General features: G+C 40.9%; 2 protein-coding genes across 4 annotated transcripts; both read left to right on the forward strand.

The window, feature by feature from the left end:
- The first annotated feature begins 474 nt into the window (after nucleotides 1-474).
- On the forward strand, nucleotides 475-22,578 carry LOC139411381 (B-cadherin-like). 3 transcript variants are annotated; one of them, XM_071157666.1, is made up of 17 exons: nucleotides 475-2,669; nucleotides 3,067-3,331; nucleotides 3,740-3,851; nucleotides 15,020-15,261; nucleotides 15,482-15,622; nucleotides 15,721-15,876; nucleotides 15,973-16,117; nucleotides 16,217-16,389; nucleotides 16,500-16,628; nucleotides 16,741-16,926; nucleotides 18,406-18,650; nucleotides 18,778-18,920; nucleotides 19,024-19,248; nucleotides 19,335-19,553; nucleotides 19,685-19,815; nucleotides 21,334-21,474; nucleotides 21,657-22,578. In XM_071157666.1, exons 2-17 carry the CDS (start codon nucleotides 3,281-3,283, stop codon nucleotides 21,861-21,863), a joined length of 2,646 nt encoding a protein of 881 aa, XP_071013767.1. In that variant the 5' UTR covers nucleotides 475-2,669; nucleotides 3,067-3,280; the 3' UTR covers nucleotides 21,864-22,578. The 3 variants fall into 3 exon arrangements, with proteins under 3 accessions (XP_071013767.1, XP_071013768.1, XP_071013769.1); XM_071157667.1 differs by having other exon boundaries at nucleotides 2,477-2,571; XM_071157668.1 differs by lacking the exon at nucleotides 475-2,669 and having other exon boundaries at nucleotides 3,047-3,331.
- Nucleotides 22,579-23,686: 1,108 nt separating this feature from the next.
- Nucleotides 23,687-26,143, forward strand: LOC139411388 (zinc finger protein SNAI2-like). The gene is made up of 3 exons (XM_071157685.1): nucleotides 23,687-23,905; nucleotides 24,792-25,403; nucleotides 25,538-26,143. Exons 1-3 carry the CDS (start codon nucleotides 23,818-23,820, stop codon nucleotides 25,717-25,719), a joined length of 882 nt encoding a protein of 293 aa, XP_071013786.1. The 5' UTR covers nucleotides 23,687-23,817; the 3' UTR covers nucleotides 25,720-26,143.
- The last annotated feature ends 614 nt before the right edge of the window (nucleotides 26,144-26,757 follow it).

Genomic DNA, 26,757 nt, shown 5'->3' on the forward strand with positions numbered 1-26,757 from the left:
CCCAGCCATACACAGTAAAATAAACAGATGAGACCCTGAATGTCAGACTGTGTTATGGGATGACAGTCTAAATGCAAAATTAAGAAATAAAAGTTGTTATCTTGTTAAAATATAGGCTACACTTTCACTCCTGTGAGACCATCTGAAGGGAACCTGTGAACTGTGCAACAATTTTGCTATCAAAATGGATGGCCAATCCAATTAAGGGGAACATTAAAGTCCAATGTACTGGTGATGATGATAGAATGAGCCTTCACTGACACATGCAGTACTGAGTACAGCAACACAGGCTCTCACTCTGGCGAAGTTTGGGAACTCTCTCACAGTCACGTGTTATAGCACAGTTTACTTTACCACACTCACGGGAGTATTTGTCCTTTGGGGTTAATATACAAGCACACAACTAAATAATGATTAACAAGATTCCCATAGCCTCCTGTCCTCTCTGACTGAAGAGTTGGGAGTCTTCCTCCTAATTAGCACAAAGTCAAGTCCAGCTAGGGAGTGTAGTTCTGGAGAATCTATTATACATTCCAGCAAAGATAAGGAAAACTGAAATAAATACTGTCCTTCAGTGGAGGCGAAGACATTGTAATATTTACAAGGACGTCTCATATGAGACTTGAGTCTCACACAACGGATAAAAAGTGCATGATACGTCTATCTAGGACTGCAGTAGCAAATTACACTGTAGTGTGTTAATGTATTCATTATGAGCAAGAGGTTTTAATGATTTGTGATGTTCTGAGTCCGAAATGGGATGAAAAGCCTAAAAATATATTCCATCAAACAATACGCTACTGTATCTATCTGCTGGGTCATGAAGTGAGGCATGTGATTAAGTCAGTTGTTAGATATGGACTACTTACCATGTAATTTCTGATTGACCTCCACTGTTCATACTTACTATGACAAAACACAGACACGATTTGATTTATCATACAATACCAGCTGCTGTTCATTCAGATTGTGGATTCAGAGACGACGAGATACAACACAAAGAAGGGAACCGGAAGAAAGAAGATAAGATCATAAAATTGCTTGACTCACAATTTCCCACTTTCATGTCAAGTGACTGTGGAACTGTGAGCATCAGATTAATTGTAAATGGAGGTTCTGAAGACTGTCAAATGGTTTGAGTGGAGACAACTGGACTATATTTCACATGGCGTCTTTACCTCTTTTTACACCACTTTATGTGAGGATAATTTCCTATTCAGAAACATCACAAACTGTCCAATATTACTTATAAAGCAAGTATAAAGCAACACATTACTTTTCAATTGAATTATGGGGCTATCGAGGCCTAGTCAGTCAGTAAGATATACACAAACAAGCAGGGAAATAGAAACAGACAAAAAACAACATGGGGCAAAGAGATATTTAGATTTCAAAATACAGTAGCTTAACATCTGAATGGATATGATAGTGCGCGCATTTATCACATTGGCATGCGCCAATCTAAATTCTGTGTGCTACTGTCTTGCTTTGCAGTTAAATATTCAGCAATTGTAGCTAGTGTAATAGCTAATGAGAAGAATAGTACATTATTCAAGCTAGTGGTAAGTGAATTTCAAACCAAAACCATATTCTCTACATTATTTTGTTTTATAGGGTGAACGCTAGTAATTAGGTAGATAGTTGCCCCATGTCAAATGGGACATGGCTAACGTTAGCTAGCTAGTTAGCTTGTGGCTCAACTACATTACAGCATGTTTCTGACCTTTTCAAAACAGATGTCAGAAATGTAATGGTAGTTTTCTGTAGGCTATTTAGCTTCATTATACCGCATTCACGTGATCAACTCATCAGATGGCGTGCAAAATATATTGGCTAGCTAACATTAACTCGTTTGAAAAACATGCATTCGTGTCCAAATACAGCGCTTAACGGCCTCAAACATTCAGTTTGAATCTTTGTGATATTACTAAACATTTCCTGATAATAAAGTTGCAAATGACTTACAGTTTTGTTGTTTTAGTGAAGACTAGTCAGGAGGGCAACAGTAACATACAGTTTGGCTTTGATATTTCAACTTTCGGCGCCAAAAGTTGTTTTGAAAACAGCATTAGTTAAATTTCCGTCAGTCGTTTTGTGCCTTTGTTTCTGCCATGGCAATCATGGATTAACAGGTAGGGACTGCTAAAACTACTTTGGAGGTTATGATTATGCTAGCTAGCAATGCATACCAGTATTGTGGATCATGAGTAGAAAAGCCTTTAATGTGATGTTTGGATGTGGGTCATGAACTGATCACATTTGAAACTCATGATCCACAATATTCTCTGTACTCTAAGGTCACTGATTGAATGGATAAAGAAATATATTGCATGTCATAACTTCCCTTCCCTTTGGAACCCTCAAAGCACCTTTATTTTCTCCAACAGCCCAGTCTCTCCATATTTTAATAATGTAATCGAAACGTTACTTACTACTAAAGACTAGGTATATAGGACGTCTTTGGTTCTACAAGGTGACATCATAGACTTATCATTCAACAAATGCTTCACAAGGCTGCTGGGTCTCCAAAGCAAGCAGAGGATTTAATGTTGTTCTGCCACGACGTCTGAGGTGAGGATGATGGAGATGTGATAAAGAAGATGCATGGAGGACATCCTGCTGCAATTTTTCCTGTATTTGTAGCCAATCAGGTCCACAGAAAACCTCAGGTGGTAGAGTAAAGCCCATCTACAATACATAATTTTAGTACTGATATGTTATGCTGACTGTAAATGTTTAAGCTACTCCTTATTAATATGTTTTATCATGATTAAACTATATGTATTTATCAGTCATTTGTTAAAATGTAAAGCTTATTTTGACAAATTATAGCTTTTGACAAATATAGACTGCTCCAGTCTGTGAAATTGTCAGTGTTGCTGTGTTTTGTTTGAAACGACTTTGATCATGAAATGGAATGACTGACACCGTGTTTGATCCTGAACCCATTCTTCCTCATCAGTGCTTTTCCTCTCGATCGGAATTCTCACATTATTGTGTAATAATTTGGCACATAGGACCCTGCTGTGGGTTTCTGGATTATGACAATTTACCTGTGTTTCATAGGTGCGGGTATAAGGAGCCGTTCTTCTTCCATGCCCATACATGGAGCGAGCGGATGGGCGAGGTCACTCCCCAGAAACTACCTGCTGAAGCTCATTTCTCACTTAACCGACAACCCAGAAAGCACACGTTTGAAGAATAGACTTTTCTCCTCTACACGTAAAGGGATTACTTTTTACTGTTGGTGGAACGACTATCCAAATATTATTGAAAACAAATGGGGGCATTTTGGTTCGTGGAATTGGGCGTATTAATATTATTTCTCCAGGTAAGAGTTTTTTTAAATTTCACTCTAAAGTAGCACGAAATGTAGGCAACGCCATTTACCTGGGAATACGTTGGCTAATATAGTCTGAACCCGTATCTGGTTCAGCCTACAGGTCTTATTTAAAAACTTATTTATGATACATTTTCATGATTTGTCTGGTGTTTTTGTTTTAGTCAGCGTTGCGTTAGTCGGTTATTTGCTTAATTACCAGTTTAACGCACCCGGATATGTTTTTATACATATGCCACATTTCGCAATAGGGTGCTGTGCTATTTGTAGAATATCAACAATAGTAGTGAGTGGTCATTATGATAGTATAAATGCATTTCTATGGTAATCTGGTGAATATTTACTTTATGACCGTGTGCCGTTTTTATAAATACAATTCCTTTTTTTTCCTTTTGTAAGGCTTTCAAACCAGGGTCGTCGGAGTCAAAATGTCTACCAGGTTTCAATTCAGAAATATACATTTTCAAAGTGGAAAGATATCACTTACAAAGTGGCCGGAGACTAGGAAAAGGTAAGAACTAACTGATGGTAGCTTCCTCGCTGTCACATTTTTGCCCGGTCATACGCTAACGCCTTGTTCAAAACAACTGGGAAATATCGAAGCTCGGTGCGTTCAAAGCTAAAGGCATAAAACGAGCTCCGACTGGGAAATATCTATTTGAAATGTCTTCCAACTCAAAATTACAATTCGGGCCTCTTTCAAGAGCTCCGACCTGAAGATCACTGGCATCATGATTTGACCTCGTATTTTTCCGAGTCCCAGTTGTTTTGAACGCTGCATAAGACCGTGTGTCATCACTTCAGAATACATTTTAGTTTCATTCACAGCAGACGGTGTTCTGTTTTGAATATTTCAGTACACGTTGATAAATGTGTATCCATTGTTCAATTTGTCAGAAGTGGTTCAATTGGAAGTATTTTGTGTTTAAATATTTGTTCAGTTGCCCCAGAGAGCCTTCGTGATTCCTAATCAAACTGTGCACAGCTGTTTATTGTACAGACAATCCACTGAGCACACATTGTTTTCATGTTTTGCTATGACTGTGGGCCTTGTCTCTGGCTTCTCTATGAAATTACACTGATTTCATAAAATTAATAGAGCAATTTGGTGAGTGAACTTGCTGACAAATTTATTTTTGATTTGGTGTGCCCAATATTGTCAGCTGTTTAACAGCACAACATATCAAGAAATACAAGGCTGGTTAGTTTTCACATTCGAGTGTTGCTTTGGTTCTATGTAAAGAATTGACTTGTGTCTAGGACCGCCAGTAACTCCCTTTGATAAGCCTTTGAGGTGCGGCTGGCAAGACGTACATTACTTGGCAAATATGGCATTGAACTTTTCTCAGTCATAGTTTGTTTACAATAGCATTGTGGTTTGTCTGATCCGCATTGGGGCTAATGGAGGGATTTTTCACACATTTGCTAAGAAAGCGAAGTGTCACTTACAATTCACTTACAATTGTGTAATTGTGTGACCAATTTAGTGTGCTAGATTTGTATTGTTATGGCTTTTAATTATGCTTCGAACAAGTTGACTTAATTGAAGGCTGTTTTTTCCTTGTAAGGAGGTTGACCAGACTGAGTGAGCTCATCGATGAGACATGCTAAATCTCTGGTAGTTTAACTGGGCGTGTAGGCATAAGCTCTGATCTGATCAGTAGAGTGAAACTGGTTAGACTTCCTGGAATAACCATTAGGCCCGCCTAGATTCCTCTGAGTGATTTCTGACATTGATTGTCATTCGCGTCAACTGACAGCATATTACAAATGAATAATGCATATCAATGAGAAATGATGCCTCAATCATTCCCTTTTGTGTAGCAACCTATCATTAAGCTCTTAATTGAAACATGCAACATTAGCAAGCCTATCATCTCATAGCAAAAAGGCTATATTATTGAACATGTAACTCCTGTAACGAAGCAGCCAATGTAAATTGTCATTTGCAAGGAAAACCTTGTTCTAAACAGTGCACCTGATGCGAGCGGTTCCATATGGGACCGAGATCATCTGTTAAACTTAGAAAGGGGAAATCTAAAGATTTAACAACTAGGATGGGTTTACTAATATGACTAGGATTGTGCCTTTTTGGATTCTCGACAAAGAAAGTTGATATGAAAACCAATAGAACAGGGGAGAAATGCTGGTTTCGATGAGGAAGTCTTAGAAACATGGAGGCAATTATTTTACAATGGTGGGACTTTGGCAAGGCTACTTTGAAACAAGGTAAGACATGGCTCATAATATGAAGACTGCTAAGATGGCGCCGAAGACTTAGAAACATGGAGGCAATTATTTTACAATGGTGGGACTTTGGCAAGGCTACTTTGAAACAAGGTAAGACATGGCTCATAATATGAAGACTGCTAAGATGGCGCCGAAGAGGATGGCTGACATTTTACATGCTCCTGACCAATTGTGCTATTTTGAAAAGTTTTTTTTTTTTTTTTTTTTTTTGCGTTAACTTATTTTGAGCATGATTTTGCTGCTACTGTCTCTTATGACCGCAAATAAATTCTGGACATCAGAACAGGTATTACTCACCATGAACTGGAAGAAGCTTTATCCTTTGACGAGTCTGAGAAGGCTATACTGTTCTCTACTGGGCACAGGTAGGTAGCCAAGTGGTTAGTGTTGGGCCAGTAACCGAAAGGTTGCTAGATCGAATCCCCGAGCTGACAAGGTAAAAATCTGGCAGTTAACCCATGGTTCTTAGGCCGTCATTGTAAATAACAATTTGTTCTTAACAGACTCACCTAGTTAAATATATTTTTAAAATCCCCGTCATTTGCGTGAAGAAGAGGGTGCAGATCGGGCTGCGTTCTGAGAATCTGTAGGTGAGTGAGTAAACTGCCATCTGTTCTACTGGCTAACATGCAATTATTGGAAAATTTAAATTAATGACCTATGATTATCCTACCATCGGGACATTAAGAACTGCAATATCTTTTTCAACGAGTTGTAGCTGAACGACGACGGAGCTGGCGGGATTTTCCATGCTCCGGCAGAACAGAGATGCTACGTCTGGTAAGACGAGGGTGTCTTTTTGTCAATAAAAGCTGGTGCACGGTGTCAAATATTAAAGAAGGCTTGAGGTATTGCTCGCCTGAGGTAGATTACCTTATGATAAGTTGTAGACCACACTATCAACCAAGATTTCTCATCTATATTATTCGTAGCTGTCTACTTACCACCACAGACCGATGCTGGCACTAAGACTGCTCTCAACCAACTCTGTAAGGCCATAAGCCAACAAGAAAATGCTCCTCCAGAAGCAGTGCTCCTAGTGACTGGGGACTTTAATGCAGGCAAACTTAAATCAGTTTTACCAAATTTTACCAGCATTTCACATTTGCAATCAGAGGTGAAGAAATCCTAGACCACCTTTACTCCACACACAGAGATGATACAAAGCTCTCCCCCACCTTCCATCTGGAAAATCGGACTATAGTTCTATCCTCCTGCTTACAAGCGAAAACTAAAGCAGGAAGTTTCAGTGACTTGCTCAATACGGAAGTGGTCAGATGATGCGGATGCTACGCTACAGGGCTGTTTTGCTAGCACAGACTGGAATATGTTCTGGGATTTATCCAATGGCATTGAGTCTACTACCTCAGTCATCGGCTTCATCAATAAGTGCATTGACGTCGTACCCACAGTGACCGTACGTACATATCCCAACCAGAAACCATGGATTACAGGCAACATCCGCATCGAGCTAAAGGCTAGAGCTGCCACTTTCAAGGAGCGGGACACTAATCCGGATGCTTATAAGAAATCCCGCTATCCCCTCAGACTAGAGGTCGACCAATTCTGATTTTTCAACACCGATTATTGGAAGACCAAAAAAAGCAGATACCGATTAATCAGCCGTTTTTATTCATTTATTTTTTATTTGTAATAATGACAATTACATACTGAATGAACACTTATTTTACACTTATTTTAACTTAATACATCAATAAAATAAATGTAGCCTCAAATAAAAACATGTGTTCAATTTGGTTTAAATAATGAAAAAAGTGTTGGAAAAGAAAGTAAAAGTGCAATATGTGCCATGTAAAAAAAGCTAACGTTTAAGTTCCTTGCTCAGAACATGAGAACATATGAAACCTGGTGGTTATTTTTCAATATTCCCAGGTAAGACGTTGTAGGAATTACAGGACTATTTCTCACTCTACCATTTGTATTTCATATACCTTTGACTATTTGATGTTCTTATAGGCACTCTAGTGTTGCCAGTGTGACTAGTAAAGCGTCCATCCCTCTCCTCGCTCCTCCCTGGGCTCGAACCAGGAACACAACGACAACAGCCACCCTCGAAGCAGCGCTACCCATCGCTCCACAAAAGCCGCGGACCTTGCAGAGCAAGGGGAACAACCACTCCAAGTCTCAGAGCGAGTGATGTTTGAAACGCTATTATCCCGCACCCCGCGAACTAGCTAGCCATTTCACATCGGTTACACCAATCTAATCTCTGGAGTTGATAGGCTTGAAGTCATGAACAGCTGCTGGCAAATGCACAAGTGCTGTTTGAATGAATGCTTACGAGCCTGCTGTTGCCTACAATTGCTCAGTCAGACAGCTCTATCAAATCATAGACTTAATTATAACATGATAACACGCAGATATACGCGCCTTAGTTTCTGGATTCTACCATATTAATTACCTATCATCTAAAAAAAAAAAGATGTTTATTCTTTCAGTGAAATACGGAACCGTTCCGTATTTTATCTAACGGGTGGCATCCATAAGTCTAAACATCCCTGTTACATTGCACAACCTTCAATGTTATGTCATAATTATGTAAAATTCTGGCAAATCAGGTGGCCCAAACTGTTGCAAATACACTGACTCTGCGTGCAATGAACGCAAGAGAAGTGACACAATTTCACCTGGTTAATATTGCCTGCTTACCTGGGTTTCTTTTAGCTAAATGTGCAGGTTTAAAAATATATACTTCTGTGTCTTGATTTTAAGAAAGGCATTAGTTTATGGTTAGGTACACATTGGAGCAACGATACGCACCGCACCGATTATATGCAACACAGGACACGCTAGATAATCTATCATCAACCATGCGTAGTTAACTAGTGATTATGATTGTTTTTTATAAGAAGTTAATGCTAGCTAGCAGCTTACCTTGGGTTACTGCATTTGCATAACAGGCAGTCTCCTTGTGGAGTGCAATGAGAGGCAGATGGTTAGAGCGTTAGACTAGTTAACTGTAAGGTAGCAAGGTTGGATCCCCCGAGCTGACATGGAGAGACTCTGTCGTTCTGCCCCTGAACGAGGCAGTTAACCCACCGTTCCTAGGCCGTCATTGAAAACAATGTTTTCTTAACCTCTTTGATCTCTAGGGGCGCTATTTCATTTTTGGATAAAAAACGTTCCCGTTTTAAGCGCAATATTTTGTCACGAAAAGATGCTCGACTATGCATATTCTTGACAGTTTTTGAAAGAAAACACTCTGAAGTTTCAAAATCTGCAAAGATATTGTCTGTAAGTGCCCCAGAACTCATTCTACAGGCGAAACCAAGATGATGCGTCAACCAGGAAATGAGCAGAATTTCTGAAGCTCTGTTTTCCATTGTCTCCTTATATGGCTGTGATTGCGCAAGGAATGAGCCTACACTTTCTGTCGTTCCCCCAAGGTATTAGCAGCATTGTGACGTATTTGTAGGCATATCATTGGAAGATTGACCATAAGAGACTACATTTTCCAAGTGTCCGCCTGGTGTCCCTGCGTCGAAATTGGAGCGTAAAGCCAGGTGCAATTATTTTTCCATTTGAGAGCAAGGAGAAACCAGGCTTCCACGAAGGATATATCATTGAAGAGATATGTGGAAAAACACCTTGAGGATTGATTCTAAACCACGTTTGCCATGTTTCAGTCGATATTATGGAGTTCATTTGGAAAAAAGTTCGCGTTTTGAGGGCTGAATTTTCGTTTTTTTTTTTTATATATTTTTTTTTTTTGGTAGCCAAATGTGATGTACAAAACGGAGCTATTTCTAATACACAAAGAATCTTTTTGGAAAAACTGAGCATCTGCTATCTAACTGCTATCTAACTCCTCATTGAAAACATCAGAAGTTCTTCAAAGGTAAGTTATTTTATTTGAAGGCTTTACTTGTTTTTGTGATAGTTGCCTGCTAAATGCTAACGCTAATGCTAACACTAAATGCTATGCTAGCTAGCTACTGTTACACAAATTATTGTTTTCCTATGGTTGAAAAGCATATTTTGAAAATCTGAGATGACAGTGTTGTTAACAAAAGGCTAAGCTTGAGAGATAGCATATTTATTTCATTTCATTTGCGATTTTCATGAATAGTTAACGTTGCGTTATGGTAATGAGCTTAGGTCTATAAATAGAATCCCGGATCCGGGTTTGGTCGTCGCAACAGGTTAACTAACTTGCCTAGTCAAATAAAGGTGTAAAAAAAAAAACATTGGCCCAAATCGGTGTCCAAAAATACAGATTTCCGATTAATTAGGGCTGATTTCAAGTTCTCATTTTAATCGGTCGACCTCTACCTCAGACGAACCATCAAACAAGCAAAGTGTCAATACAGGATTAAGATTGAATCCTACACCGGCTCTGATGCTCGTCATATGTGGCAGGGCTTGAAAACTTTTACGGACTACAAAGGGAAACCCAGACGTGAGCTGCCCAGTGACTCGAGCCTACCAGACAAACTAAATGCCTTATGTGCTGGCTTCGAGGCAAGCAACACTGAAGCATGCATGAGAGCACCAGCTGTTCTGGATGACTGTAACGCTTTCGGTAGCCGACGTGAGCAAGACCTTTGCAGGTCAACGTTCACAAAGCTGCGGGGCCAGACGGATTACCAGGACGTGTACTCAAAGCATGCGCGGACCAAGTGTCTTCACTGACATTTTCAACCTCTCCCAGACAGTCTGTAGTACCTACATGTTTCAAGCAGACCACCGTAGTCCCTGTGCCCAAGGAAGCAAAGGTAACCTGCCTAAATGATTATTGCCCTGTAGCACTCAAATCGGTAGCCATGAAGTGCTTTGAAAGGCTGGTCATGGCTTACATCAACAGCATCTTCCCGGTTACCCTAGACCCACTCCAATTCGCATACCGCTCCAACAGATGACGCAATCGCACTCCACAGTGCCCTTTCCCATCTGGACAAAAGGAACACCTATGTGAGAATGCTGTTCATTGACTACAGCTCAGCGTTCAACACCATAGTGCCCAGGAAGCTCATCACTAAGCTAAGGACCCTGGGATTAAACTCCTCCCTCTGCAACTGGATCCTGGACTTCCTGATGGGCCTCCCCCAGGTGATAAGAGTAGGCAACATGTCTGCCATGCTGATCCTCAACACTGGTACCCCTCAGGGGTGTGTACTTAGTCCCCTCCTGTACTCCCTGTTCACTCATGACTGCACGGCCAGGCACGACTCCAACACCATTAAGTTTGTCGATGACACAACAGTGGTAGGTCTGATCACCGACAACGATGAGACAACCTATAGGGAGGAGGTCAGAGAACTGGCAGTGTGGTGCCAGGACAACCACCTCCCTCAATGTGAGCGAGACAAAGGAGCTGATCGTGGACTACAGGGAAAGGCGGGCCGAACAGGCCCCCATAAACATCAACAGGGCTGTAGTGGAGAGGGTCGAGCGCTTCAAGTTCCTTGGTGTCCACATCCTCAACAAACTATTTTGGTCCAAACACACCAAGACAGTTGAGGCGGGCACGACAAAACCTTTCCCCCTCTGGAGACTGAAAAGATTTGGCATGGGTCCCCAGATCCTCAAAGATCTACAGCTGCATGGTTGAGAGCATCCTGATCGGTTGCATCATCACCTGGTATGACAACTGCTCGGCATCTGACCGTGAGGCGCTACAGAGGGTAGTGCGTATGGTCCAGTACATCACTGGGTCCAAGCTTCCCAATGCTCCTTAACAGCTTCTACACCTAAGCCATTAGTCCAGTTGCCATTTTATTAATTGTTCTAATTGTTAATCTATTATATTGACCCCCCCCCTCCCCCATCCATTTGTTTTGTGCACTGCTGCTACTCGCTCTTTATTATCTATGCGTAGTCACTTCACCCCTACCTACATGTACAAATTACCTCAACTAACCTGTACCCCCGCACACTGACTCGGTACTGGTACCCCCTGTATATAGCCTTGTTTTTTAAATTATATATTAATTTAGTTTATTTGTTAAATATTTGCTTAACTCTTGAACTGCGCTGTTGGTTAAGGGCTTGTGAGTAAGCATTTCACCGTATCTATGGATTTCACATGACTTGGAGTACAGATACTGTTATATTTTTTTAAAAGAATTAAGGTATTGATCAGACAACCAGTCAGACAAACCTTTAGAATGTCTTAGAAATCCAAATATTACACTACTGTTTAAAAGTTTGGGGTGACTTAGAAATGTCCTTGTTTTTGAAAGAAAAGCACACTGTCCATTAAAATAACATCAAATTGATCAGAAATACAGTGTAGATGTTGTAAATGACTATGGTAGCTGGAAACTGGTTTTAAAAAATTGAAAATTATGGGATATCTACAGAGGCCCATTATCAGCAACCATCACTCATGTGTTCCAATGGCATGTTGTGTTAAACTTGGATTAGCTATCATTTTAAAAGGCTAATTGATCATTAGAAAACCTTTCTGCAATTATGTTAGCACAGCTGAAACTGTTCTGATTAAAGAAGCAATTAAACTGGCCTTCTTTATACTAGTTGAGTATCTGGAGAATCAGCATTTGTGGGTTTGATTACAGGCTCAAAATGGCCAGAAACAAAGACCTTTCTTCTGAAACTCATCAGTCTATTCTTGTTCTGAGAAATGAAGACTATTCCATGCAAGAAATTGCCAAGAAACTGAAGATCTCGTACAACGCTGTGTATTGCTCCCTTCACAGAACAGCGCAAACTGTCTCTAACCAGAATAGAAAGAGGAGTGCGAGGTCCCGGTGCACAACTGAGCAAGAGGACATACATTAGTGTCTAGTTTAAGAAACAGAGGCCTCACAAGTCCTCAACTGGCAGCTTTATTAAATAGTACCCGCAAAACACCAGTCTCAAAATGTCAACTGTGTAGAGGCAAGTCTGGGATGCTGGCCTTCTAGGCCAGCAGATTGTGCTTAATTTGCACATCTCTCCTCTGAGAATTCACGAACGGGCATTTGACTGTAAAGCTACTCCAGTACTTTTCTCAGTGTAGCCCATTTTTCTCTGGAAAAAAATGCAAGATTGACTTTGAGCAAAACAGTAGGAAATGTAGCATTCGAAATATGATGACCATGCGTTGTTTTTGCCAAAAAGTTCACTGTAAGCTCATTTACTTATATGGCTGCTAGCCAAATAGCGTTGCACTTAGACATCTGAAAATGAAGCTGTTCTCTGCCAAATGTGACTAATGTGTTTTGTGTGATTAATAATAACTATAGTTGCACGTCCCTGATCACTCTATTGAAGCAAAAAACAGGACTTTCAAAATAAAATGCAGATGTCGTGGTTTAAAATGCATATTTCTGATCTCTAAATGGACCCCTGATGTGACTATAGGCTATTGAATATTTGAAAGTCGCAAAAAAAGCTTGCTTCAGGCTACACGCGCTTTTCTCTCGCTCATATTTTCACCCTTCAGACTATTCTCAATTTAATCTTGTCTTTACTAATATGTCATTTGTTTTTATTTAGAATGGTTCATTATCAAATTTGTCAGGAGTAAAAATACATGTCGTCCGTATGCACATGAATAGCGACAGTTCGTTTTTCACTCCTGCCAGGTAGTCTACTCCGGCTTAATATCAGCATCTGGGAAATAAATATAGTAGCAGCTGAGAAATAAATATAGTAGCAGCTGGGATCCTGTTTTTAGTGGCAACCAACTCTCCTTTCACATGGGATTGCATATAAAAATGTCTGGGTTTATAAGAACAATAGTTTCACTCTGCAACAGTCACTGTTCGAGGAGCATGCAGCCTTTTGCTGTGCAACAGGTGATATTCTGCCCAAACTCTATGCCATGGGCTCTCCAACCCAGCTCCTGCAGCTACCCAGTGCTTAATTTGGGAAACAAGTGAAATCTGTTCGGGAACAACGCTTGTAACATGTTTTCACAAAACGTATATCATTAAACTGTTGACGGGAGGAGATGGAAACGCACAGTGAGATTCTGTAGCGAAAGTTAATGTCAGCCTTTTTAATTATGAAAATGCCCTTTTACTAAGCTATTCATCACCTAAGCCTATACGTTCTCTCCTTGAGTCATGGATAGAAAGTTTGGAGTGTAGCATAATGGAACAGAACATCCAGTTTGCATAATAATACAGTCCACAGGCAATTACTAGAATTTGTTTAATTGGAGTATAGCCTAGCTAGATTAATTGTGTATCCAATTTTCAGTTTATGGTCAGTAGGCTATACCTAGGGCTGTTGTGGTTACCGTATTACTGCCACACCGGCAGTAATGAGGCAGAACCGCAGTCAAATACCACCTGACCGTTGAGTCACGGTAATCTCTATTTATCCCCCTCCTGTTCACCCATGACTGCGTGGCCAACCACATCAAGTTTGCAGATGACACAAGTGTTAGGCCTGATTTACCACCAACAACGATGAGACAGCCAGTTGTAAAACAAATGTTTTTGTTACAAGTGGCCTGATTTTCTTTTTGTTGCTCTGGACTTAAGCTTTAACACCTACATCTTTCTTTAATTTGTTCAACTCTTTGACAGCCACCATCTTGCCTAAAGAGTGGTAGTCGCTGTACCTCTACCTACCTGATTCTCTAGTACCTAACTCTTAATAGAATGAGCAGAAAGCAGAAGTGGGTACTGTGGCATACATCTAGTTCAGTTTTTACTTCTGAAAACCACACTTCCATATCTTTCTCAACCACACATTTCTTGTTTTGTGTCATTGCACAATTTCTGCATAACATTTAGCCAGTTCATTAGGCTGGAAAGAGGTGTATTGATTTGGGGTTTCTAAATAATACTTAATCAACTTCTTTTGTAAGCTAATAGGAGCATAATGATACATTCAGACCTCTTTGTAGAGCTAGGTCTATGCCTCAGGATGTTTATAGTAGTCATGTGAAACCAGATGTTGCTGCCTGCCTGTCCTTGAGTCTCAACCCAGGGCTGGGCAAGTCAACTCTGCTCTCTGTCCACACAGGATGATTCTAGTAGACTACTTGTATACCATGGCAGCTTAATCTCCACCTAGTACATTGTATATTGTTCTAAGTTGTACAGTACTAGTTATACATGTCATGTTAATAGTTACATGAGGATATGGGTCAATTTACTCTTTTGCAAGTCTGACATGTTGTGGGTTTTTACATTGTGCATGTAATAAGCCCTGCATAATGTCTTTGCAGCAGATCAGAGCTGCGATCATGAGGCGACTAGGCCTAGGTGTTTTAGAAGGCCATTTTGCTGCTTCGTTAGTATGACCAGTATTCCATTTATACATTTACGGAGAGAGTCTGTGGTGGCTCTTATCAGTTCATCAAGAACCCACTGATGTTATAAATTTGAGATTGGGATGGTGCTTTAAATCTTTTCCTGTTACTGAAGTGCTTTCAATGGTTACTTTTTAAGCCCACATGCATATTACTTTTAAAATATCCTCTGACCACCTTTCTCTTTGACCTTGCAGTGGTTTTTGATGACTGCACCAGCCGTACCAGCTTTCTCTTTCACTCCGAGGATTCACGCTTCAAAGTAGATGGCGACGGGACGCTGAAACTGAAGAGGGGGCTGACTCTGCATAATGGACATAAGGAGTTCTATGTCTCTACCCATTCCAAGGGCAAGAAGATCACGGTTCCAGTCAGAGTGCTGCATGAGGCCAGACATGGCCACCACCACAATCACCATGAGATGACCACCCAGCCCAAGGTATATGACTGGTTAAATTAATGAGACTATGGTGTCCTCTAGTGGATAGATGGGCAACTGCATCTCTGGAAGGGTTTCAATGACTTAGCTGGAAATATTCTAATTCTGTCATTTTCAAGTCAATTGAAGTTTGATGGCAGTTTCTGTAAAATGCTCTATGTATTTGGGTGCTGTAAAACCATAGACTTGATATTTCATGTTTTTTGTTTCAATTCCACAGCCAGAAGAAAGTCTGTCTCTACCTGTTCTGAACTTCCCTAAGTCTTCAGGAGGTCTGAAAAGAAGGAAGAGGGACTGGGTCATTCCTCCCATCAACTTCCCAGAGAATGACCGAGGCCCGTTCCCCAAGAATATGGTGCAGGTAAGTGTCTTGTAGGTTAAGGATCGTTTTTCCGTTACTCTAATATCAGTGTTGGACATTTCTTCATTGACGTGGATTCTATTATCCTTGTAAACCAGATCAAGTCCAGCAATGATAAAGAGGTGAAGATCCAGTACAGCATCACTGGCACTGGGGCAGACCTACCTCCTGTGGGACTCTTCACTGTGGACAAAAACTCTGGAATACTCTATGTGACCCAGCCTTTGGACAGGGAGAGAAAAGACCAATACATTGTACGGTTTGCGTATCCTAAATTTCCTCCCTTGACTTAATTGAAAACTGATTATATGTAGTTTTAAAGTAATGTTTGCCGTTACTTTTCTCTCTAGCTCCTAGCCCATGCTGTTGCAGTGGGTGCAGGTATAGCTGAGGAGCCCATGGAGATCATTGTGAAAGTCATCGATATGAATGACAACAAACCTGTATTTACCCAAGATCCATTTACGGGAACAGTTCCTGAAGCATCAAAACCAGGTATGTTCACACACACTTAGTATTTACGATGCTTAACAATGTTCTTTTTTAAGGAGAATTATGCCAGGACGATTCAGATTTTTTCTTCACTCTGTTCAGGTGATGAGGTCATGCAGGTAACGGCCACTGATGCTGATGAGGAGGGCTCTGCCAATTCTGATGTCAGATACACCATTGTCAGTCAGGAGCCTCCACTACCAAGCCCCAACATGTTTGTCATCAACCCTGTGACTGGAGGGATTCGGGTTAACGCACCTGGGTTGGACAGAGAGGTTGGTCTCTTTTCAAATCAATAGTCTTGTCGATCACATATTCATTGTGTACATTCTACATCCATTACACTTGTGATTCTGATTTTAATTTTCTACTTAATTTGTGTCAGAAATTTACCAAATATACTTTGGCAATCCAAGCTGCCGATACGGAGGGAAATGGCCTTACCAGCTTTGGCAAAGCCATCATTACAGTAACGGACAGCAATGACAACGCGCCACAGTTTGTGACGCCTTCGGTAAGCACATTTCTGAAGGCAAAATTTAAAATTGCCACCTTACAATCGTTTTAACACATAATGGAATTGCCCTCTCTTTGTAGCTTTATAATCATGCGTCTCTCCTTTGCAGTACACTGTGTCAGTCCCAGAGAATAAAGTGGATGCCTTGGTGGTGAAAATGCCAGTGACTGATGGAGATGAGCCTCACTCCTCTGCCTGGGCCACCACCTACAAGATAGTTGACGGGGACCCTCAAGGCCTTTTCAGTGTGAGCACAGGCCCTAGCAAGCTGGAGGGCATCATTACAACCGCTAAGGTATGTTGAAATCCTCTCCTATAGATATATTTGAGCTGCTACTCTGGAGGTGCAGCAAAATGTAGCTTTTTAGCTGCTTTCCTGGAATGATATCCTGGAAGAAGTCATTTTCACTCCCCTTTGTATTTATTTGGACAGTGACACTAAAACATTTTAAGATGACTCTATACTCTAGTGTTTTTTTTAAATTAGAGATCCAATATTTCATATGAGCCGACAGTACACAATATCCCATTTTTATTTGACTTTGCGCTAAGATGCTCACAATTTTGGCGGCAGTAAGAAAGCCATCGCCATCTGCACCCGTTCGACATGGCCTAGTTTCACCTTTTTATTACTTCTAAACTAACTTTTTGGGGTTCTCGTACACTTACAATGTTTTGATTCTTCCTTGAACAGTCACTAAGATTATATTTGGTTGAACTTTGCAAAATAACAATTTTGGATGCAGCAGTTGTTCGCTAGAATACTTACGCTCTATGATATGCTGTAGCAAAAGCTAGCCAAAGAGCCATTTTACTGGTTGACGTGTTAAGTATAATGCAGTTGATTTGCAATGACACAAACATTATATTAAACAGGGCATTCAAATCAGTCTTAAAATCCAATGTATTATCTATAAGAAGTGTGAAATGCACTCATAAGCAGCATGTAAATATAGGCATTTTTTGCTGGAGTTCTATAAGGCCACCAACTGTCTTTGCATATTGCCCTCGTGCAGCAAACACAGAAAGGGGTCTATAGAAAATACATAATTTGCCATGCATGTCTCTTATTGTAAATACGAATGTTTCTAAACCCTTCTACATTTGTGTGTATGCTACCATTTTATTCTGGATAATCATGGATGACTTGAATCACGATGAGTGAGAGTTCAAGGGATGAATTGCATACCCACAAAAAATGTTTATTGGGAATGGTGAGAGGTTGGCATGTTTTGGGGGTATGAACTTTTTGCCTCCAACTTTCTCGCTAATCATTATTCATGATTCATTCAGGATTATCCGTAGTCATGGTAGCATCCACATAATGTAAAGTTGTTCAGAAACATTCTTATTTACCATTCATTTCTATTGGGCACAACAAACTGAAAATGCATCCAAGTTTGTAGTTGCAAGCTTGACATGGTCATGGCGTGCGAGGAATATGGAACCAAATACTCAACTTTGACTACTTTAATACTCTGAATTTGTAGAAATACCTATGACTAAGAAGGGGGCAAGATGCATGAAGTGCTTTTATTTATAAATGGTAAAATGGATATCTATGAAAATACCCTCAATGAAAAGTTACATTTTGTACCGTTGCTTCATATGAAACAAATTATATAAAATCCTGGATTAAGGAGCCAAATTAAAAGTTTTTGCTACGTTGGGTAAATGTGTAGGGGGAGAGTGATTGTAGATATAAACGCAATTATCCTGGTTCTATGTCTGAAGGATTCCTATGCTGATGGGCTTTTCTGTTCTTTCAACACAGCCGCTTGACTTTGAGAAGAACAACAAGTACACTCTGCTGGTCACTGTGCAAAATGAAGTCCCATTCGCAATCAGCCTGCCCACCTCCACTGCTACTGTTGTAGTGAATGTGGAGGATGTGAATGAAGCTCCAGTCTTCACCCCAGTGGAGAAGATTATCAGGAAACCTGAGGACCTCCCTGTTGACAGTGACCTGGTTCTGTACACCGCCACAGACCCAGACACTGCAAGGAATCAGAAAGTCACGTAAGATTAGAACTTCATTTACAATTTCTTATGTTTTGTAAGATTTGAAGAGGAAAACATTTTTCAAATGACGACTGTACAGGTTGTAAGCAATGCTCTTACTTATTTTTTTACATTTACTACACAGATACAAGATACGCAATGATCCTGCTGGATGGCTAAGTATCAACAAAGACACTGGGCTGATCAAAGTCAAGAGCCTCATGGACAGAGAATCCACTTTTGTCCAAGACAACAAATACTCTGTTGTTGTTCTGGGCATCGACAACGGTATTTAAATGTTCCCTTTTTCTAATGTTAATATTTAAAATTTTGTAAATGACCACACACTAAACTTGACCCTGAGTGACAGTGCTCTAATTTGGATATGCAGATGAAATCCCGGCAACTGGCACTGGCACCCTTATCATAGAGCTGGAGGATGTGAATGATAATGCTCCAACCATCGACGAGAGTGTGATCAGGGTCTGCAACAAGGAGTCCTCCCCACAGCTGCTGTCAGTCACTGATAAAGACAGCGCGGGCTTTGCTGCTCCATACACCGTACAGCTTCAGGGGTCGTCCCATTCTAACTGGACTGCCAGAATGAACGACACAAGTATGTATTGATGTTCCCCAGAACTACAGTACTTTCCCCCCTTTAAAACAATTGCGCTGTTAAATGTTACCCGTTTTCCATTTCAGAGACGGGCATTATCCTGACACTGAAGACTGTGTTGGACAGTGGAGATTACATGGTTGTCCTGAGAGTGTCTGACAACCAGGGCCTGCACCATGACAGCACCATCCAGGCCTCCGTGTGTGACTGCAAAGGAGCAGATGTCCAGTGTACCGATAAAGCTGTAGCAGGCTTCGGCATCTCTAGCATTCTGGGAATTCTAGGAGCAGTCTTACTACTCCTATGTAAGTTGTTCATTTGTTTAACCCGGCACTAACGTGTTTAGTCAGTGCTGTCCTCGACGCGTACATATGTAATTGTTAATACACAGTGATGTACTAGTGTGTTAAGGCCCTGTGTTTATGTTGTGCCCCAGTGTTGTCTCTTCTGCTGCTCATGTTCCTGCGGAAGAGAGGTGGTGAGAAGAAGGAGCCTCTGCTGCAAGAGGACGATGTCAGGGACAACATCTACTACTATGACGAGGAGGGAGGTGGCGAGGATGACCAGGTGAGGGGAGCGCTCCCTAGACTAGCTCAGAACAAGCCTACTAGGCCAGGGTTCCCCAACTGTCTCAAATTGTTTTTTAACAGAACATACTGTCAGCGTGACACGTATATGTCCCTGGATAAGCTCTCACAATATTAGCATTTATTAAATGCAGTCATATAGGCCACTAAGTTACTTATTCAATGAGAAGTTGTCTTTCCCCTCGGACACAATCTTGTGGATGTCTGGTTTGATGGATTAATGCGATTTTGATGTGCAGGCAGTCTTCGATTGACTTTGTGATAAGCCGGTTCCTGTCATGAGTATATTGCCTTCATGGAGGAAAATGAGGACTCTCATTAAGTCGATCCAAACATTGTTAGCACAAAAAAATGCACGTTTCTTTATTGTGCTGTATTCCTCTGAGCATGCCACCCAAAACTCACACAGGGACTCGGCACTCCTGAGCGCATCCCTTATATGGCTCGATGTCTGGAATTCAATCAGGTTATTTTTTTGCCTCATCCAGCGAGGGTATCATTTTTTTTAGCAAGGGAGGAGAATTCTCCACCTGGGTGGACTGAGAGGATTACGTACAAACGCAATGATATCCTTTGGCTTGCTGTGGTCTTCAAATCTGGTGGATAAGTTCTCTCAGCTGCTTGGTGAAATCTTCCATCACCTCTGACAATGCTGCGGCCTGGTCCCTCTGCTTGTCGTGTCTTCAGTGTGCTGAAGTGCAGTAGCCTACCAGATGATAAGTCCAAATCCAACAACTCAAGCTTCCTAGTAAAGAACTCAAATTTCTCCATGTCCACGACTGTTTCCCACTTCCCACAGATTGAACCTGTTTTATTTAAGTTACAGAATATGTCTGCAAAAAGCTGTGTACAGCTTACAGTTAATAATTAAATGTTTCTGCGTCTGGCCTCTATGGGGCGGAAGGGCACTGAGTTTTATGCTTAGATTCATAATTATGTCAGATTTAATTATTGGTAAACAGCAATATTTTCATTGCAAATAAGGCATTGGGAAAAGATGGAGCGATGAACGCATCTCTGTACATTCTTATCAACATCGATTTTCATTAGCCACCTTCTGGAGACTTTGAGAGGTACCTTTTTATCTTGCTATCAAGTAAATTGTTCTGAACAAATGGTAATGTTAAAATAAGTAGTGTAGGCTACGTAGACTTGTTTTTTTTCCCCACCAATCAACGCACAGAAATTGACTAATTGAATAGACAAATTTTGAGCTTAATCAGATAAATTATTGTCACTGAGTTTATTATGTACTAATCATGTGTTAAACATGTTAAATTTGTTGTGTAGGCCAATTGTGCTAATATTATATATTTACTATGTTCTGGCCCGCTGACTGTTGGCTCAGAATTTTTTTTGCCCGGGACCAAACCTGTTTTCTTTTTATTGTGATGTACATGTTATTGCAAACCATTGCATCTGTCACTCAATGTTTTTATGTTTCTGTGTCTTCTGGTCTTGTAATATAATACATGTCTGTACATCTTTCCACCTTCAGGATTTCGACTTGAGTGTCCTGCACAGAGGTCTGGATAACCGTCCTGATGTTTTCCGTAATGACATCGCTCCAACCATGGCCCGGCCAGAGTATCGTCCACGACCCGCCAACCCAGCCGACATTGGCAACTTCATTGATGATGTGAGTCAAGTCTTGAACTGATTTATACTATGAGTAGAATGCACAGTTAATGTCATATCTAGGTCTTCTGGAGATGATTTGTCATGGAAATAACTGGATTTGACATGGATAATGTCAGAATGCATGTTTAGAATTTGTGCTGTATGTTCAAGGTGGTAAAATGTAATCTTTCTGTTGACCAGAACCTGAAGGCAGCTGACAACGACCCCACTGCCCCTCCCTACGACTCCCTCCTGGTGTTTGACTATGAAGGAGGTGGCTCTGAGGCCGGCTCCCTCAGTTCCCTCAACTCCTCCAACTCAGGAGGCGACCAGGACTACGACCTCCTTCAAGAGTGGGGCCCGCGCTTCAAGAAGCTGTCTGACATGTACGGAGGAGGAGAGGATTGAGAAGTCAGTCAGCCACTAAACCTTTTTGCTTGGAAACTGTCCGGTTCTCCACACTTGGGTCTGTAGACTGAGGTCATTTCTTTATTTCCCCTTTTTTATGCGTTTCGGGCACATCTACAGTTTGGCAATTTGATTTGTGCAGACATGGGACCATTTTAGAAAAATGTGTTCAATGCTCGTCTTCAGCATGGGGAGGGTGGCACACTCTTGGCTCTGCACTAGCAGGATGTTGACATGGATTTTACACAGTTCAGCAGTTCTTTCTAATGGACTCTTAACAACCCCAGATTGTACTTGAATTTAATATGCTTTGTTTGCTGTTTTTTGCTTCTATGTTGGCGTTGTATCGAAGTTATTTTTTAAAAATGTGTGTGTATATATATAACACGATCCTTTGGCATGAAATTGAAGTTACTGGAAGCCAAATGAGCCTTACGATTTTTGTTAGCATTTATTGAGCTTGATAATAAACTTAAGTTTGGATTGCTTTATTCCTTTTCATTTTAATCATATTAATCACTAAGTATATATATTTTTTTCCTGAAGAAGCTCCGTTCTGCTTTTTTAAATTAAAGATATCCCTTTGGTACAATGATGGATGTTAATATTTGTATTAAATACATTGTAATTTGTCTTATTTTGAATTAAATTATTCAAATTCACAGCTGAGACACTAGATGGCGATGATTGAATAAAACCGGTATTGGTCAATGAATGATGGCATTTCCTTGTCCCGCAGAACAGATTGTACAAGTTATAGTTAAGTAATAAGGCCGGAGGGGGTGTGGTGTATATGGTCAACATATCTCGGCTAAGGGCTGTTCTTATCCACGATGCAACACGGGGTGCCTGGACAGAGCCTTTAGCCGTGGTTTATTGGCCATATACCACAAAACCCTGAGGTGCCTTACTGGTTACAAATGTAATTAGAGCAATAAAAATGTATATTTTGTCATAGCTGTGTCATATCAGTCCGTATACCATGGGTATCAGCCAATCCGCAGGGCTTGAACCATTTATAGGCTACCTTAGACATTTAGACTCATGCATGTGATTTTTAAGGCACAATGTGCAATTTTAAACACATTTGTTTTGTCTTAGCCTTCAGGAGTAGGTGGTTGAGGTCATTGTATTTCTTTTATTTTCCAGTCATCTGTTCAAGCAAGTGAATTCTTGCCCACATCATAAATGAACAGTTACGGTTGCTTTTAGTTGTCTACCCCACGGACCTCCCCTCCTTGAATGCTAGTTTGGTTGCCTCAATAGGATGCACTTCATGGAATAGAACATGACTGGTCCAGGAATACGCTTTGCTTTCAAATGAGACATGGAAAGAAACAGAATAATAGACAAGGAACCTCTCACGTAACACTTCAAGTCTGTCTTTCTTTTCAAGTAAGCATAGGATACAAATAAAAGTACATTCAAATTTACACTGTCATTTGGCCTAATCATAGGTCTGGACTTTGAGCACGTTTTATGAAGGTGTAGAAAGGTTTTGTAAGCTAGTTCAACCAACAACAAAACATTTATTTGGCATTTTTTGCTATACCATGTGATAGGTTTGTAGAATAAAGAAAAACGAGTATAGAAAAAATAAATACTGGTTAGGTAATATTTTGACTAATTATAAAGCCAACCAGGCAGGGCCAATTCAGGTCGCCTGTCTACAGGCTTGCAGACTACTGTGTTGCGATGCACCTGTTTTGTTGGGGTATACTGATCGACGCAGAGGTGCCGCCCACATGCACTTGTCCTTTCATTCTAATTGGTCCGACAGGGTGTGTATGCTAATTCTCAGCGACCGCTGCACCTGACTCTCCACTCCACGGAAGAATGCAAGGCAAAAGACAGCCTCCAAGTATCAGCTATTTATTCTACAGGTCATCCTCCTCAACGAGCACTCACTTGTTACATTATTGCGGCGCTGCAGACTCATCAATAACAGAGCTATATGATAAAGATGCCACGGTCTTTTCTGGTGAAGAAACATCTCACTAATAAGAAACCAAACTATGGAATTCTGGATTCAAAATCAGACGGTACAGTTAAATTTTAAAATCGACTGAAATTATACGTTTCTATCGTTGTGTTATATATAGAACTTCTCATCTAGTTCTATAAAAAAAAATACCAATGTATACCTTTGCTATTTTGTCTGTTGGCTATTTCTTGCATTATTTCATAGAAAAAAATATGAATTTATCGTTATCTTTATTCCATTCATAGCTCATTTTAAAAAGGAATTGTATTTTTGCTTTGAGTAGTTGAACACACTAGGCCTATAACTCAAACAATATGATTTCAGCATAGTCTAAAATTATGTTCGTTATAGGAAAGTAAATAATGATGGATTGAACTGATACCTTGGAATAGAATACAACAAATGCGCTTTTGGAGTTTAGCAGGTGCAAAATCTGTCACACAAAAGAAGAGATTAATAGTCCCTCCTCCTGGGATCTGAAGGGTCCTATTAAGCGCGTTCAAGAGGCTAATGTAGTGCCCTTCGAGGCTCCTTTTACCCCCGAAATGTGCCTTCGGTCTGTGTTTTTGTTCCAATTCACCCCTTAAAGCGAGCTAGCCTCCCACCCTCCTGTATTGAACTGTCAAGATTACCATTATAGAAGTGGAAAAGAAAATGTATGTGACTGAAATCAGATTCGTTTTGTAAGGAAAGTAAAATAGTGCCAGTTGGCTATGCTATGGGAATGCATTGGAGCTTTGGAAGTTATGCAAATCGATATGCACAATACAGTCCCTCAGTACTTTGAGACTGCTCCTAATATTGTAAATTAATGTCAAATGTTTAACTATACATTTTAACGTATTACTAAATGATACCTAATTATTCTCATAGAGTATGATTAAAACATTTGAGTGTACTTGTAAAAAAAGTTTTAACATAAAATTGTGTTTGTGTCATTACAGCTCTCCACACCAGCCTGGTCTATCTTGAGGTACCCTGTTACATCCCCAGCACTCCTCAGCCCCTGGAGGGTTGGCTGCCAGGGCCAAGTCTCATCCCCACACCAGCCTCCATGCACTCTCCCAAGGTAGACAGGCTGCCTTCAAGGGACACCAGCTTGTCCCTGCATAGCTCAACACAGGAAATCACCTACCCCCTGTCAGTGTCTCACAACAATCCGCTAAGAGACTCACAGTCCGGATTTAAGTCCCTGGGAACCATGGAACCCCAGACCTTCCTGCTCTCACAGGACTTCAGACACCCGGAGGAGAGGGGCAGCATGCCTAATCCCCTCCTGGGCCTTGTTCACTCTAGTGTTAGTCAGGAGCGCTTTGAATGCTTTGACTGTCACAAAGCCTACTTCACCTTCTCTGGGCTGGCTAAGCACAGGCAGTTGCACTGTGAGTGGCAGTGTCACAAGTACTTCTGCTGCAGGTACTGTGACAAGGAGTACGTGAGTCTGGGAGCTCTGAAGATGCACATCCGAACACACACACTGCCCTGCGTCTGCAAGCTCTGTGGGAAGGCCTTCTCCAGGCCTTGGCTGCTCCAGGGACACATTCGCACACATACAGGTACGGACAGAGTAATGTACAGCTGGCAACACTTTTTACCTTTATTCACCTGCTTCATGAATTGAGCTTGACTTCACACCATCCCGTATTCAGTTACCCACTAGGGCTCTGAGGTTATCAATTTATTTTTTCAGGTGAGAAGCCCTTCTCCTGCCCACACTGCAGCCGGGCGTTTGCTGACCGCTCCAACCTCCGAGCACACCTACAGACACACTCTGACATCAAGAAATACCAGTGCAAGAGTTGCTCCAAAACCTTCTCCAGGATATCTCTGCTCTGCAAGCATGAAGAGGCTGGCTGCTCCCCACTGTCCTGATTCCGTTTACTGCCAGTGCTGCCCACTCTGTGCCTATTGCCTACTTGCCTAGACTATGTCTGGTTCTACTAACATCAGACTTCCCTCACAAAGCACTGGAGATAGACTACTATTGGTGACACGGAGCTCTGACTACTGTATGTTTTTGTTCTCTGACATTTCAAGCTCATGAAATAAGCACAATGGACTGTGTCCAAAGACGTTCTTATGTCATATATTTGACATATGAAGTAGTTGTATGACATCAAGACAAATAGAGAAAAGTTGTTATCGCATGCTGCCAAAAATACTTGAAATTTAAAGCCTTGAAGTTTTTGATTGTGTTATTGATGATTACCTGTGCCTTTTGAGGAAATGTATAGCTGGAGTATACAATTTTGTATGAACTTTGTTTGTTTAAAGACAATAAATACCTATTTTTGTACAATTGCCTTGTATTATGCCTAAATATGAAAACATGCATAATCATGTGAGACACGAACCACTGAGATGAAAACACAAGCCCCAGTCTAAGTCAGGAAATATTGAAGAAACCCACTTTTCTAAAATCAAAACAAATGCTGAGTGTCTGCTGTATAGTACTAGGACTACATGTTATCACTTTGCTATCATTGCCTCAGCACGTTCCCACTTTACGACCATTTCTTGGCATTGTGAGATCACTGGCGAACTGTAAAAATCATCATGGGCGCACAGGAAACTGGAAAATAAAGTGATTAGGATAAACGGAAAACAGATAGTGTCTGGCAGTGTTCTTGTGACACCCCTATCCCCAGGCAGGATCTCTCAGGGGTCTCTGAGACGGGAGCATTTAAATCCCTCTGCTAAGGAAAGTATTTTTGGAGGGCAGCTGGTGAAAGAGGATATTTTAAGAGTCTAAATAAAACTGTGATGTTTCCCATTTGTAAAGGTGCATGGAAAATTTGTATTAAATATATCTGATCATTGGCAGGTGGAGGGAGGCCAGCTGCATGCCGTGGTGGCGCCATGCCAGGCCTTGCGGGAGGGGGGGCTGGGTCGACTCTTTCCAGTTGCTCA

This window comes from Oncorhynchus clarkii, chromosome 6 (assembly GCF_045791955.1).
Source record: "Oncorhynchus clarkii lewisi isolate Uvic-CL-2024 chromosome 6, UVic_Ocla_1.0, whole genome shotgun sequence".
Taxonomy (NCBI): Eukaryota; Metazoa; Chordata; class Actinopteri; order Salmoniformes; family Salmonidae; genus Oncorhynchus; species Oncorhynchus clarkii.

What these genes read in the sequence shown, in the direction of transcription:
- LOC139411388 (XM_071157685.1), top strand. Translation starts at nt 23,818, where the DNA reads ATGATAAAGATGCCACGGTCTTTTCTGGTGAAGAAACATCTCACTAAT. An exon ending in TCTGGATTCAAAATCAGACG is followed by an intron (nt 23,906 to 24,791) that starts GTACAGTTAAAT and finishes GTGTCATTACAG; the next exon opens with CTCTCCACACCAGCCTGGTC. An exon ending in ACACATTCGCACACATACAG is followed by an intron (nt 25,404 to 25,537) that starts GTACGGACAGAG and finishes TTATTTTTTCAG; the next exon opens with GTGAGAAGCCCTTCTCCTGC.
- LOC139411381 (XM_071157666.1), top strand. Translation starts at nt 3,281, where the DNA reads ATGGGGGCATTTTGGTTCGTGGAATTGGGCGTATTAATATTATTTCTC. An exon ending in AGATGACCACCCAGCCCAAG is followed by an intron (nt 15,262 to 15,481) that starts GTATATGACTGG and finishes TCAATTCCACAG; the next exon opens with CCAGAAGAAAGTCTGTCTCT. An exon ending in GAGGTGGCGAGGATGACCAG is followed by an intron (nt 19,816 to 21,333) that starts GTGAGGGGAGCG and finishes TTCCACCTTCAG; the next exon opens with GATTTCGACTTGAGTGTCCT.